General features: G+C 41.8%; 1 protein-coding gene across 1 annotated transcript in view; it reads right to left on the bottom strand.

Annotated features, from left to right (window-relative positions):
* The window catches only part of CRYBG3 (crystallin beta-gamma domain containing 3), a 252,163-nt gene that overhangs the window by 39,632 nt on the left and 197,383 nt on the right, over positions 1 to 15,148 (bottom strand). The window contains exons 13-14 of the mRNA XM_077480179.1: positions 10,097 to 10,239; positions 2,793 to 2,919 (exon numbers count right to left, since the gene is read on the bottom strand). Coding sequence (XP_077336305.1) covers positions 2,793 to 2,919; positions 10,097 to 10,239 — 270 coding nt within the window. The remainder of the gene's footprint in view (positions 1 to 2,792; positions 2,920 to 10,096; positions 10,240 to 15,148) is intronic.

Below are 15,148 nucleotides of genomic sequence, written 5' to 3'. Positions count from 1 at the left end.
ATGCCATAATCTTTCCCATAGTTTGTAGTTGCTCTAACTTTTGTGCAAACCAATCAATATATGCTTATTGAGATTTTTTTACCAAAAATATGTAAAAGTATATATTGGCCTGATGAAGAAATTTGTTTTTTAAAAACATTTTGGGGGATATTTATTATAGCAAAAAGTAAAAAATACTGTTTTTTGATTTTCTCAAACATTGTCGCTCTTTCTTAGTTTATAGCACAAAAAATAAAAACTGCAGAGGTGATCAAATACCACCAAAATAAAGCTCTATTTGTGGGAAAAAAAGGACGTAATTTTTGTTTGGGTACAGCCTTGCATGACCGCGCAATTGTCAATTAAAGCGACGCAGTGCCAAATTGTAAAAAGTGCTCTGGTCAGGAAGGGGGTAAAATCTTCTGGGGCTGAAGTGGTTAAGGTGAAACAAATTCTCCTACATAAGTTGTACCTGTCTATCTGCAGTCTTATCTTCTCTACATCTGTTCAAAGTGCTGAATTTATAAAGCTTGCTTGAGCTGTCAGAAAAAGGGGGTGGAGAGCTGAAGTTACACACTGTTTCTACAGTGTGAGCCACACAATTAGTATGTAGTACTCCTCTCCGGCATAGTGCCCCAAGTTAACTGTCAATAACTGCTATTTATAGAGCTCACACCATGGGAACACATTTGCTTCATCTGTCTAGTGAGGGCAATTGCTACTCAAGCGATTATTTGCTTTTGATATTTCAGTGTGATCGAGCTACTAAACAATAATTGAACATACAATACGTTGGTATATTTTTATGCAGGAAATCATGATTGTCCTGCAGTATGATCACTATGATAGAGCTACTGAGCCATCATGGTTGCACACTTTCCCAAACACTTCCTCCTACTGCAGTAGCACACACCATAGCCTAAAACAAAAATTTCACATGTTATCACATTATCACACAATATCAAATTTTATAAAAAAAATGATCTTCTCTGTCCTGACCCACACAATTACAAACCTGCTAAAACATTTTAGCTGCATCGCTCCCCATAATCCCCCATAGTAGTCACGTACTGCAGAACCATGGACAGCTCTAGTTATCTCTAGTGAGACAATTATCCACCCTCTTCCTTCCAGCAAACATACACAATACATGCCAAACAAGAAAAAGTCACATTTACGGGTGCACCATACATAATACGACCCACTGCTATGAAAACTCACAGGAGAATATAGTAATAACATATATAGTAAAGCAGCCAGTTGTTCACACTATAAAAAAACATATATAGTAAAACAGCCAGGAGTCCACAAATTCTTTAACAATTTGTTTTAAATACAATTACTGTCTAGATACATTATTTGAGGTGACATTACATTTCAACATAAAACACAACTATACTACATGCAATCTGTGTGCAATAATGCCAATGCACAAAACAGAATAGGTGTTTTTAAATAGTTATCTCCATGATCAATTGAATGAATTTAAGTTTTCAGGTATTAACAAACAAATTATTAATATGATATAGTTGCTCCTTTTTTAAAGGCATTGTAAACATTTCTACCTTCTCCTGCATTAGTCGTGCATCGGTCATGTAGTTTCGTGGTGTGATTTGTTGCCCTGTATGCCCAGCCTATAGTAGAACTAATCATCACATTCCTGTGTCTGCAGTTTTTGTTTGTATAGTAATGTGGTATTCGGCATGGCACTGCACAGTTTAATGCATGACCTTTGTCTGTTTTGTAAGAGTTTACACTTCCTATGAATAAACTATATATCACTCAATCCCTGGGTCTCTCCATCTAGTGCTCGTGTAGGGGAGAGCTACATAGTAACTACATCTGATACAGACATAAACAGGCAGAGCATTCACAGTTACAAAGAAAGCTCACCCTGCAGCAAGAAAACTTATTTTTTTAATACATTAGCACTATTATACTTGTGATGCAACACAGATGAGATGCATGCATTGGATGCTGTGTGATTTAGGACAGAAAATGATCCTGTCCTGTTGGTGCATAGAGGACCAGCTATCTAAAGCAATAAATGGATATGGGGGAACTTAATCAGTTATGACATATAAGCTGCAGCCACAACACATGAACACATCATTACAAGGTAAGGCAAACAGCACAGCACAGGGAATATAGCTACACTATCTACACAAAAAAACTACGTTAAAGTGGTTGTAAACCCTTACAACACACTTTTTGCTACAGGTAAGCCTACAGTAAGGCTTACCTGTAGCTACCCTGGATATCTCCTAAACCTGAACGGTTTAGGAGATATCCCCCTGTATTTGCATGTGCCAATATCATTGGCACATGCGCACTGAAGCAAACTAAAGCAATGGCACGTACATCCTGTTGCATCAGTGAGTGTGCTGCTACCGGCAACTCCCATGTGCATGCGCGGGAGTGACGTAACTGCGGCTCCGGCCAATCATAGCGCCGGAGCCCGCTATACCCAGAAGTAACTCCGGGAACGATGTCGGCTGCCAGAGCGGTGTACGAGGACGGCTGTGGGGGCTTCAATCTCAGTTAAGTAATTCATAATGAGCTAATAAGCTATGCATACTAGCTCATTATGCCTTTCGCTTGCAGGGTTTTTTATCTTTTTTTCTTGGGTTTACAACCCCTTTAAACAGTAAACACATGACAGTGTACATTGCCTTTAATTAAGCAGATCATTCCTTTAAATAATTCAGTTAACGAATCATCAAACTATTACCATGTTCACGGGTATAAAAAATATGTATAATAAAACATTTTTTTTTGCATAATCATGAAATAAAAACATAGCAACAACTTACCAGCAGAACTGGCCGGATGGACATGATTGTATTGTTGCTTCCTCCCCAGTCCACATGGCTCTTATATCGCCCTTTTTCTAGTATATACTGCTCACCGCAGTAATGTTTCTGTTGATATGCCACCCACCTAATAAAAAAAGAGATGAGGTGAGTGACAGTTTATTTAATTTTGTACAGTATAAGTAATTTGACAGAAAAATCAACAGCAGGAAGCTCCTGTGTGGAGGAAGTTTGGTAAATCTATTCAGACCCATCAGTGATCCCCCTCCATGTGTACAGCCTATGGTCAGACTGCAAGCCCTTGTGATGCCATACTTATGAATCCCCTACATGTGTCAAGGCCAGCCATAGACAGAGTGAATTTCTTTCCTGCAACCACAGGGGGTGGGGGGGGGGGGGGTTGTTGGAGAACAACCATTAGTAATAATCGTAAAAATACCTAAACAATCGTAAAATCTGGCAGTCTGGTTGTACCGAGTACATTTAGCCTGCCCATTCATGGTTCGAATCTCAGCCAGTTCTTGCTGAATCGGCCTAGATTCAAACCGTCTATGGCTGGTTTAAGGCACGGCTCTTTGTTCCCTGATATCAGTATAACTAATTGCATTGTTGCGATAGATCAGTGGTCTCCAAACTGTGGCCTGAGGGCTTGCCTTTATCCAGCACTTGGGGCACTATTCCTCTCATTGATAAGATGCATTATTTCCTCCTACTGATGTCAATAAATAAATTCTTTCCACTGACACCAACAGTGGGGCATAATTCCTCTTATTTACAACAGTGGTCCCTATTCCTTCCACTGACACCAATGATGAGCCATACTTTCTTCCACTGATGAAAACATTGGAACACTATTCCTCCCATTGACATCAAAGATGGAGCACTATTCCTCTCACTGATACCAATAACTGGGCACTAATCCTGCCACTGACACAAATGATGGGGCCCTATGCCTCCCACTGACACCAAGGAGGGGCACTATTCCTTCCAATGATACCAATGATGGAGCACTATTCCTCCTCCTACTAACAACAAACACTATGTATATTTTGTACTCCCACTGACTAAGCCCAAAGCATTTTCTACTCTCACTGGCCATAGTGGGCCAATGGCCCTCCGAATGTCTGAAGGACAGTAAACTGCCCCTTTGTTTAAAATGTTTGGAGACCCCTGCCACATACAATAAACAGAAATCTAGGCCACTATCAAGTTCCCTTACAGAAGACTATGGGTGATTGTAAGTTCTTTCATTTCCCATCATGCATGATTGGGCATAAAAAGCGAACATCGCTTCATCATCCACGAAATCTAAATGAACATTCACTTTCCAGTCTGAATATTCACTTTCCAACGTGAAATGTTTTTACTCTCTTAGTAAGTCCAGCCCTAAGCATATGTCTCAATACATTGGGGGTGACTTACTAAAACTGGAGCACACAGAATCTTGTGCAACTGTGCATGGTAACCAATCAGCTTCTAACTTCAGCTTGTTCAATTAAGCTTTGCAACAAAACATGAAAGCCGGTAGGATTCTGTGCACAGCTGCACAAGATTTTGCACGCTCCAGTTTTAGTAAATCCCCCTCATTGTGTGAAGATTGAGTTTAATTAATCATTCATATAAAAAGCTAATTCCTGTTAATTTTTCTTATCTGCACATGACATAAACTAAAGACTAAAGTGAATCTTCACATCTATTATTAAGTGATTCTCCGCTCTTTTATTAAATCAGCTTCACTGAAAACTATGAACTCCCTATGTGGCTAATATTATCTCAACAGCTGTTAAGAAAGACACCGGGCAATGAGCCGCTGAGAGCAAACTCCTTTCACAGTGCAGCTAAGCATCCGCTGTCAGGTGTTCAGGAGGCCATGCTGCCGCCTCCTGAATGTATATTTTTTTCTCCTTTTTTTGTGGAGTGGCAATTTCATATGGTACTAATGCTCCAGAACCATAAGCCAAGCATTTGGTTTGCAGCACCGCCCCATGACATGTGAACAGCACCTTCATCTGTATCATAGGCTTTAGGTGGGTGGTCAGAAGGTGGTAAAGCCTCCGCTTAACCACTGTTTATACTGCCCGTGTGAATGAAGCCTGAAAGTACACAATACTTTCCCTTTAATGATCACATCAATGTCGATTGTTCTTTGGAAAGTCTAAACTGCTTTATTTATAGCTACATTCCAGTCAGACAAGACATTCTTGTATTTTAACGGATTTGGAAGACAGTATATGTGATAAATGGCTTTCTTTCTTCCCATAATCCTCTCCTGCAAGTGTTTTCCTTGCTTGTTAAATCATCGTCTCATCTTTTGTAAGTCTTAAAATCTGATCAGGCAATGTTTTTACCGGATGATGCACCACCCTACCCCTGAGCCAACATAGCCTCACCCTAACATAATGGCATAGGAGAAGGACGCAGCACAACAAAGACTGATGTGACAAGAGGTCCTGGTTGCAGTCACATTATACATAGGTACAGTTCCAACACTGTCAGTGACTGACCCTGTCCATTTCCTGAAGTTGCTTTTTAAAAGTATGGCAACCCTTAGCAGCCAATCAGAATGCAGCTTTTAGTGTTTCAGAGACTTATGTTTTTATTGAACTGAAATAGCTCCTCTCATTTGACCTTAAAAAGAGCTTTTGAGTTGTCAAACATCACAGCGAGCCAATTATGAGATTTGCACCAGGTTTACCAAACATTTGTTTAATTGTTTCACAGTTCCCAAGTTTTATCTCTCTGTACATCTTGTTTTGTTATTAAGATACCTCCGTTTCATGGGCACTGATTAGCCAAGCATCATTAATGGGAAATACACTATAAAGCTTAACGACATGAAGCTGTAGTTTGCCATCAGTTGGGAATTGCAATTTCCAGCATTATAAGGCATTAGCAGCCCACAGCAGAATCAGAATTACTCAGTACATGTTGGTATTCACTATATTTGTGCAGGAAACTGACTTTCCTGGAAGGTATACGAACTTTTAATATCAGTATTTCTTTTATAATGTAATCAGTTTAGGCTCATACTATATGAAGCGTCTGTATTTCCCCATTAGCAGCCCATTCAGTGCCTTCCTTCCATGTTCTAAGCTTTTTAGTGACAAGATGGGGGGAAATTCCATTGATTGTTAGGAAACAGCTGGTTCTTTCGTACCTGGGGCTCAAAGTGATGTAAGGCCCCAATTATACTTGTGCATTTCTGGTGCAGTTAAAACAAAAACTACGTTGTTCTTTCTCTTGCTTTTCCCATGTATGGGGGTCTAGTTTTCTTGCCCGCGTACTTCTTCTCCCAATAAAATATTACAATTTTTCCAGCCCTTCCATATAGTTGTTTATTGAGGCTCCCTGTGCCTCTGTCCAGGTAAAATTTACTTAATACATGCTTCTCTCAGAGTTTGTCTTGTTACATAGTAAGCTATTGAAAATACTGTATGTATAATGCTGTCATTTATACTTTTGATCTAACTTTTGATGTGTCTATACTTTCGTCGGCACTAAGGAATGCTCTTTTGTCGCCCAATTGGCTATTGAGTGTGCAACTGTTTTCTACTGTATCACCGATTTGATTTTTGCTGTGCCTCTACGGTTATGGGACACCGATGGCTTTGTATTTGTTAATACTGTTTAGTCATGTAAAACTCTATAATTGACATTAATAAAAACTAAAATAAAATAAAAACTGCATACCAAATGTACTAGTAACATGAATACTGCATGCGGAAATGCAAAATATTATTCTTCCTTTATAAAAATAGCCAACAGGAACAGATTCTACTGATGCATTTTGCACTAGGGCACAGCGAAATGTAAAAAATCTAATGTGTAATAAGATCTTTGGCATTATAGTCAATAAAAATGGAATCGCATAACGAAAACACAGAGACCATAATGGAACGATAATGATAATAAACATCTATAATAGCACTAGCCTTATTGTGCATTTTGCTTGCAAATTCACAGCCATTCATCTGCATTTAAAATGCACAAGGGTAAATGAAGACATGTTTCATTTGAGATTCTTGAGCCTCTACTAGATTTAATGGTTCAGCAGGACCCAAAGGAATGTCGAAATGGAAACTCAAGGAGGTGAGAGGAGTAGATGGATTAAGCAGTTAGCATATTGTATTACTTATCCCTTTCCTAAACCTACAGCCATTACCTTGAGGTGATACATAGAAATGGTGACTTGTGTTCCTTCATTGATTTCCCTGGAAATGTTCAGAAGACTGACAATATGGGAAAATTATATTTTAGACTTATAGGATAAGTTCACCTTTCCTAAAAAAATAATAAATGCTAATATTTTTACAGAAAAAAAACGTGCATTAACCCCCCCGGCAGTATTCCTTAGTCTGGCTCGGGGTGGAATTTTTATACCAAAAGCGGTAACCCCGAGCCAGACTCAGGACCGCATCGCTGGATCCAGGAGGACGTTTACTTACCTTCTCCCTCGGATCCAGCGATGTCCCCTTGCAGTACGAGCGAGCCGTGTCTCGCTCAATCTATCATGGAGCAGATCTCCGTGCCCTGCGAGCGTTGCGACGCACGGGGACAGAGATCGGTGCCAAATTCAAAAAGTGAAACACTCACTGTACATACAGTATAATGTAATCTTACAGATTACATTGCTGTATGTAAATATTTCACATCCCCTGTGTCCCTAGTGGTCTGTCCAGTGTCCTGCATGCAGTTTTATATAATAAAAACTGTTCTTTATGCCTGTAAACTGGAGATTGTCTATAGCAACCAAAACTGTCCCTTTACATCAAAAATGATTTTAGACCAGCTAGAAAACAGCGATAATAAATTGTAATCACTTGCAGAATTGATCGATAGCGATTTGAGGGGAGATCCGTCATCAAATATTGAAAAGTAATGACAGTGACAATTCTGCAACTGAGCAAATTTCACTGTTTTTGATTTGATTACATTATTGAATAATTTTTATTATTGTTATATTATTATTTGGTACAATTACTTATAATTATTTATTATATTATAATTTATGATTTCATTTTTCAAACTTTATCATACCCGGGATGTCTGCTAGACTCTGGTTTGGACAAATTTAACAGAGTTATTGCTAAGAATTATAGGACTGCAATATAAAACGCCAAATTTTCATGCAAAATAATTGTACCGCTTTTAGCACCTAAAATCCGAAATAATCGTACCGCCAGGTTGGTTATTTATTTTTTTCCTACAGGAGACTGGAAAGTATAAACAATTGTAGATACCCTAAAACCACTGACTACAAATAATGAGTGCTCCTGAATAAAATATAAATTCATAATAGCAAATATAGTGCATATTGTAATATATATCCAATTATAGGAAAAAAATTTGAGCTGCTGCCGTGAAAACTTGCTAAAAAAGCAAGCTAAAAGTAAATATTGAACCGTACACACAACCTAGATCGTGTGAGGGCAGCGCTGCAAATGTCTTATCCAAAAAGCCTGATGTGGCAAAGTTCTTTCTCAATATGCAATTTGTGTTATCTCTGTTATTTATTCAAACCAAAGAAGCACTTTCCAAGCACAATCCAACCCCTTCTGTCTCCGCTATATGTATTATTATTATTATACAGGATGTATATAGCGCCGACAGTTTACGCTGCGCTTTACAACATTAGGACAGGCAGTACAATTACAATACAATTCAATACAGGGGGGAATCAGAGGGCCCTGCTCATTAGAGCTTACAATCTAGGAGGGAGGGACAAGTTATACAAAAGGGTTATAGCTGTGGGGGATGAGCTAATGGAGAAAATAATGCAGTTGTTAGATGGAGGCAGGATAGGCTTCTCTGAAGAGGAAAGTTTTCAGGGATCGCCTAAAAGTGGATACATTTGGAGACAGTCTGACAGATTGGGGTAGCGAATTCCAGAGGATCCTATATGTAGGATTAAGGTAAAGGATCCCCCCTATAGATTAATTCCTTACCAGACCGTAGTGGGTTATTTGGCATACAACAATGGTGGACTCGTGTTAGCCGACTTCTCCTCGGGGACACACACTGACGATTAGTTGCTAGCAGGTGGATCGGGTCAGTGTCTAAGTAGGCTCCTCTACTGCTTCTTCCAGCACTGTCTCCTCTCTACTTCCTCCTGAGACTGGAAAGTATTGCAACCCTGGTCAGCGGATCTGGGGTGCAAAGTCTTCTGCAGACAAGCCCTGCATCCTTCTGCCTGTACCTTCATACGGGCTGTCTGTTGAAATCTGTAGGGCTTGTGAATAATCTGCAAGAGCGGCTCATCAGTCCCCTGATAGTTCATTCAGAACTACAGGCCACCACGGCTAACCGTACTTGTGGTTCATTCATTCACAGGAACACTCTTTTCAAAAAGCGACGGAGAGAAGATCCCCTGTTTGCTGTCACACTGAAAGGGGGAGTGGAGGAACTGGCGGCAGGAGCTGGAACGTGTCACATGTTTGACCCCAAATATGGATGGACCATGTAGCATGTTCCAAAAGGTGAACCTAGCCTTTAAAACAGGACTCCTGTCAAAACCTTTTTTGTGTTCTGTGTGCAATAGGGAATGGACATGCTTCAGATCTTATATATATATATATATACTGTGATTTATTTATTATACGTATTTATATAACACCAAAAATGTACATAGTGCTTTACATACTGTACACATGCCCTCACTTCTTCCACCACTATATTGGTCAAAGATCCATTGCAATCCCACTGAAAACCTTCCCAATGTACCCCTCTGCCTTGTGTTTAGGCCTGTACACACAATCTGACTTTTTGAAAACAAACATGCAAATTAGCTGTTTTAAGGCAACATCCGACCGTGTGTACGCTCCATTGGACAAACTTTTTTGGTTTTCATCGGGCTTTTGTTGACTGTGCGAACGGACAAACTTTTCAACAACATAAGTCCGATGAAGCAAAGTCAGATCGCGTGTACAGAAACCCATCGGACTTTACAAACATGCAATGCTCAGAACTAATGCAAAAGATCAGACAATACAGAAGTTGACCAAAGGTGGCGGTAAAGAGCAGAAAAACCACGTGATTTGGTGAAAGTTGGCTGTTGGCTGTGTATGCTTAACAAGTTCAGGGCCAACACCCTTTGTACAAAAGTCCACAGGAAAGTTTGTATAAAGTCTGATCATGTGTATGAGGCTTTAGACAACTTTTACTCCTCCCTCGTGCTGATATAAAAACACAGATAAGTGTTAGCAGCTTAGAGGAGAATGCAGCGCATAATGTAAGATAATAGACACAACTAACTCTCATGATGATCTAGTGTGAAAAGATCACCTATTTTTCTGAATTCTACTCACATTCCTTTTTTCACATGAATACACTGTGGTCTGGTGTTGTATCCGGCCAGTTTCAGATCTGGGATTGCCTGATTGAAGAGATCCACATGCTTTCCATCCTCCAAATCTGACTCCAACAAAGTGACAGATGCTTCCAAAAAGTTCTAAAGTGAAAACAATATTTTAATAATACACTTTTGGGAGGATATAAAATCTGAACAGAAACTTTTTTCTTTTTTTTTAGTACAACATACCCAGAACACATTTTTAATTACTGTATTTATTGGCGTATAACACGCACCGTTTCATCCTGAAAATTGGGTGCAAATACCATGTGCGTATTATACGCCAATACTTTGCTGCCTTAGAGGGGACAGGGAGGGGGGTGAGCGCAGTTAGATTACATAGAGTGAGAATCTCCTGTTTATTTGGCGGCCTCTGTAATAGGAAGTCTCGTCTCCTGGCCCACCATTGGACCACTGTTCTGTCCATCATAGGAGATTTTCACTGTATATAATCTGTCGGCACTCATCCCGCCCCCCTCCCTGTCCCCTTAATAAATAAGATGATACTGTGTCTACCTCAGTTACCTAATCATGTGGAAACAAACACTGTATTTATTGGCATATAACACGCACCTTTGCACCCTGAAAATTTCGTGTTATACGCCAATACTTCAATTTTAGCTGCCTTGGAGGGGACAGGGAGAGCGTCGTCAGATTACATACAGTGAGAATCTCCTGTTTACTTGGTGACCTCTGTAATTGCAAGTCTCGTCTCCTGGGCCGCCATTGGACCACTGTTCTGTCTATCATAGGAGATTTTTCCATCAACCTCCTTGTCCCCTCTAGGCTGCAGATGGGCATCGATCAGGCTGCACTGATGGAAATGTTGAGGCTGATGCATTGAAGGCAATGGTGAGGTTGCATTGATGGTAATGGTGAGGCTGCTGCATTGATGGCAATGGTGAGGCTGCAGATAGGCACTGATCAGTCTGCCTTGATGGCAATGGTGAGGCTACAGACCCTTATTTTTTAGTTCCTTATTTAAAACCTACGTTTTTTTCCCAGAAACTTCCCTCTTAAAATTAATGTGAGTGTTATACGCCGATAAATATGGTAACGTCATTTTAAATGTAAACTGTTCTCTCAATGCTTACTGGGGTTTGAAGCGTCGTGTGGAAGTGACCATTCTCTGAATGCTACTACATAATAGTTCCTCTGACCCCAGCCAGGACAGTGAATCAATCGTTCAGCTTTACCATGAATGATGTACCTGCCATGAATTCGTATTCAGCTTGGTCACGTGGGGGGTCACTGTAACTGAGGGCTTCCCATCCAGGTAAGTGTGCATTCCACACATTTTATTTAAAGTGAAACTCCAGTAAAACCAGCCATATACACAGTTAAAATTCATATAATGTATGGTTACGGTTTTACCTGGAAAAAAACCCTTAATACTTCTGTGCAGCCGGTTACACTCATTTTTCACACTGCACTGCCCAATTATTCACATATGGAGTTCCTGAATAAGAAATTCTTCTTCCAGATGTTCCATTGTTATCTCTCTGCCTCCAGCCTCCCCACTGGGCAGTGATTCAACATTATCACCTCTGTCCAATGAGCAGGACGTTACTACCTGGGTTAAGCTGGCCATGGATGGATTGTATCAAATCTGGCTCCATCAAGGACTGGCAGAGATTTGTTCCATCTACTGTAAGGGCAGGCTGGTTTTACTGAAGTCTATCCAGCCAGTCAGATTTTTTAGCATGTGTTTACTGCCAGCATCTATAGCTGACAGCAGTAATCATTGTGTTCTGCTGGAGAAGGCTCCCCACTGGCTGATCACAATAGCGCTGTGTTGATGGGGGAAATCAAGATATTTTCTTTCCTGCAACCTGTAGTTGCGGGAAGGAAAATCAATGTCATCTATGGATAGCCTTATCATTATTTAAAAAATAGCAATTCTAAACCAGGTACTAACAAAGAGATCTTCTTGACTGGCTAAGTATGTGTGCATCAAGCTGAAGTCTTTTTCAAGTGAAATACTAATTTATTTCATTCACATTGATGAATTATGATGGATGTCTCTCTGGGGTATTATATCTTGGTGGGTCGGGGGGCTCAACATTTTGTGTATCCTTACAATTACGGTATGGTAAGGGGTGGCACCTCGCTGTTCTTGGGTATCAACCTTTCTCCTGGTGCAGACTTTAGGTTGTAATTAATTGACGAGGCAAATGTTTTTTTGTTTTTTTTTGCCATTTAGTGTGTTACTGTTTTTCCACTGATGGTGGTTTTCTATTGTACTGATGTCTATACCTTTTATTAAACATAATAAAAAGAATTTAGCAAAAAAAAAAAGCAGGTGTGCATCAGTAATGCATTGACAAGTTCATCGCACAGGGATATTTTCAGAGATAATTTTATTCTGTCACCAAAAGCAGGAAAGAAACTGATAGAATAAGCATATACATTTGCTTTTTTTTTTTTTTTTTTAATTGCTTGTCTTTTCACTGATACCTGTTACCCCTTGTACACACGGTCGGACATTCTGACAACAAAATCCGTCTGATTTTGTCCGAAACTGGTGTTGCATACACTCAGTCGGACAAAGTTGTCGGAAAATCCGATCGTTCGTAACATAATGACGCTATTTTGTTACGACGGGACTATGTTCAGGCTAGTAGCCAATAGCTTTGCTCTAGGAATTTGATCTGAGCATGCGTGGCACTCTGTCCGATCGGAATTCTCTACAAACGATCGGACAAAGTCCGATCGGACCATGTTGTCAGAAAATTTTATAGCCCAGCTCTAAAACTTTGTCGGTCGGATATTCCGATGGAAACAGCTCGATGGAGCCCACACACGGATTATCCGACAACATGGTCCGATCGGACATTTTCCGTCGGAATGTCCGACCGTGTGTACAAGGGCTAAAACTGCCAGTCCTCAAGTCCTATAATGTATTCAGAACACACAAGGCACTGTTGACTCAGGTTTGTCTGTTTGCCAACCAGGTGAAACTGGAAACACAATGTTACCAGTCCTGTGTGGTTCTTAATTGGCACAACTGAACACTGATTAATCCAAAAGGAATGCATGTGGGCCGTTATGCAGTAGACACCCTTTACCGAAAACGAACCTATCTGAGTTTTCTGAGTTAAACTGTAACTGAGTGAGATGTTTCAAAATTTAATTGAACTACTCTAATCATTTCCGACAAACACTTTAACCACTTGCCGACCGCCGCACGACGATATACGTCGGCAGAATGGCACGGGCAGGCATATGGGCGTATATATAAGTCCCTGCCTGCCCGCGGGTGGGGGGCCCGATCGGGCCCCCCCCCGGTGCCTGCGGCGGTCGGCATTCCTTCGAGAGCGATCCGGGATGAGGGGGCGGCCATTCATTCATGGCCACCCCCTCGCGATCGCTCTCGACGAATGGAAATCCCCGGTGACATCACTTCCTCTCCTGTAATGTAAACACAGGAGAGGAAGTGATGTATTCTCTCCTCCGTGTCGGTATTTTTCGTTCCGACACGGAGGAGAGCGGATCGGTGAGTTGCACCAACACTCTACACACACAGTAGAACATGCCAGGCACACTCACACCCCCCCTTTACCCCCCGATCACCCCCCCAATTACCCCTGCCCCCCAGTCACAGTGACACCAATGTCATTTTTTTTTTTTTTTTTTTGCATTGGTGTCATTTCTGACTGTAATAACTGTTAGGGCAGTTAGAGTTAGCCCCCTTTAGTTCTAATGTGCCCCCCTAACCCCCCCCAATAAAGGTTTAACCCCGTGATCACCCCCCGTCACCAGTGTCACTAAGGCTGGGTTCACATTGCAGCGGTTTATGAGAACGAATGTGATTCGCACCGCACTGCAGTGCAAATCACATCCGATCTCTGTGCGATTCGAGTTCAGCCATTCGCCGCACCCGCCACACCCGCCGCACCCGCCGCAAATTCGCACGGGACCCTTTTTTTGGCCCGCAGCAGAATCGGATCGCATGGGTGTTCACACCATGCGATCCGAGTTTGCAGATCGCACTGCGATATGCGAACTGATCTGGGGGTGTCAGTAACATTTCACTGACACTCCCAGCAGTTCGCATAGGGCAGTGTGAACTGCCGCCGGGAGGCATGCGATGCGGGAACCCGCCGCGGATTCGCGGCGTTTCCGCATCGCTCCAGTGTGAACCCAGCCTAATAAGCGATCATTTTTCTGATCGCCGTATTACTGTCACAGGTGACGCTAGTTAGGCAGGTAGGTATTTAGGTTCGCCGCAGCTTTTTATAGCGCCAGGGACCCCCATATACTACCGCATAAAGCCCCCTGATTGCCCCCTAGTTAACCCTTTCACCTGTGATCACCATATAACTGTTACAGGTGACGCTGGTTGGTTAGTTATTTTTTTATAGTTTCAGGGCCCCCGCCATTTATTACCTAATAAAGGTTTAACCCCCTGATCACCCGGCGGGTGTCATTTGTGACTAATAACTGTTAGGGCAGTTAGGGTTAGCCCCCTTTAGTTCTAAGGTACCCCCCTAACCCCCCCAATAAAGGTTTAACCCCGTGATCACCCCCCGTCGCCAGAGTCACTAAGGCTGGGTTCACATTGCAGCGGTTTGAGAACGGATGTGATTCGCACCGCACTGCAGTGCAAATCACATCCGATCTCTGTGCGATTCGAGTTCAGCCATTCGCCACACCCGCCGCAAATTCGCACGGGACCCTTTTTTTGGCCCGCAGCAGAATCGGATCGCATGGGTGTTCACACCATGCGATCCGAGTTTGCAGATCGCACTGCGATATGCGAACTGATCTGGGGGTGTCAGTAACATTTCACTGACACTCCCAGCAGTTCGCATAGGGCAGTGTGAACTGCCGCCGGGAGGCATGCGATGCGGGAACCCGCCGCGCATTTGTGGCGTTCCCGCATCGCTCCAGTGTGAACCCAGCCTAATAAGCGATCGTTTTTCTGATCGCTGTATTAGTGTCACAGGTGACGCTAGTTAGGCAGGTAGGTATTTAGGTTCGCCGCAGCTTTTTATAGCGCCAGGGA

Source organism: Lithobates pipiens, unplaced genomic scaffold (genome assembly GCF_037356315.1).
Source record: "Lithobates pipiens isolate NorthernLeopardFrog02 unplaced genomic scaffold, aLitPip1_a1.2 Scaffold_16, whole genome shotgun sequence".
In the NCBI taxonomy this organism is placed as follows: domain Eukaryota; kingdom Metazoa; phylum Chordata; class Amphibia; order Anura; family Ranidae; genus Lithobates; species Lithobates pipiens.
Note: the sequence above shows the minus strand (reverse complement) of the source record. Positions and strands in the feature narration are given on the sequence as shown.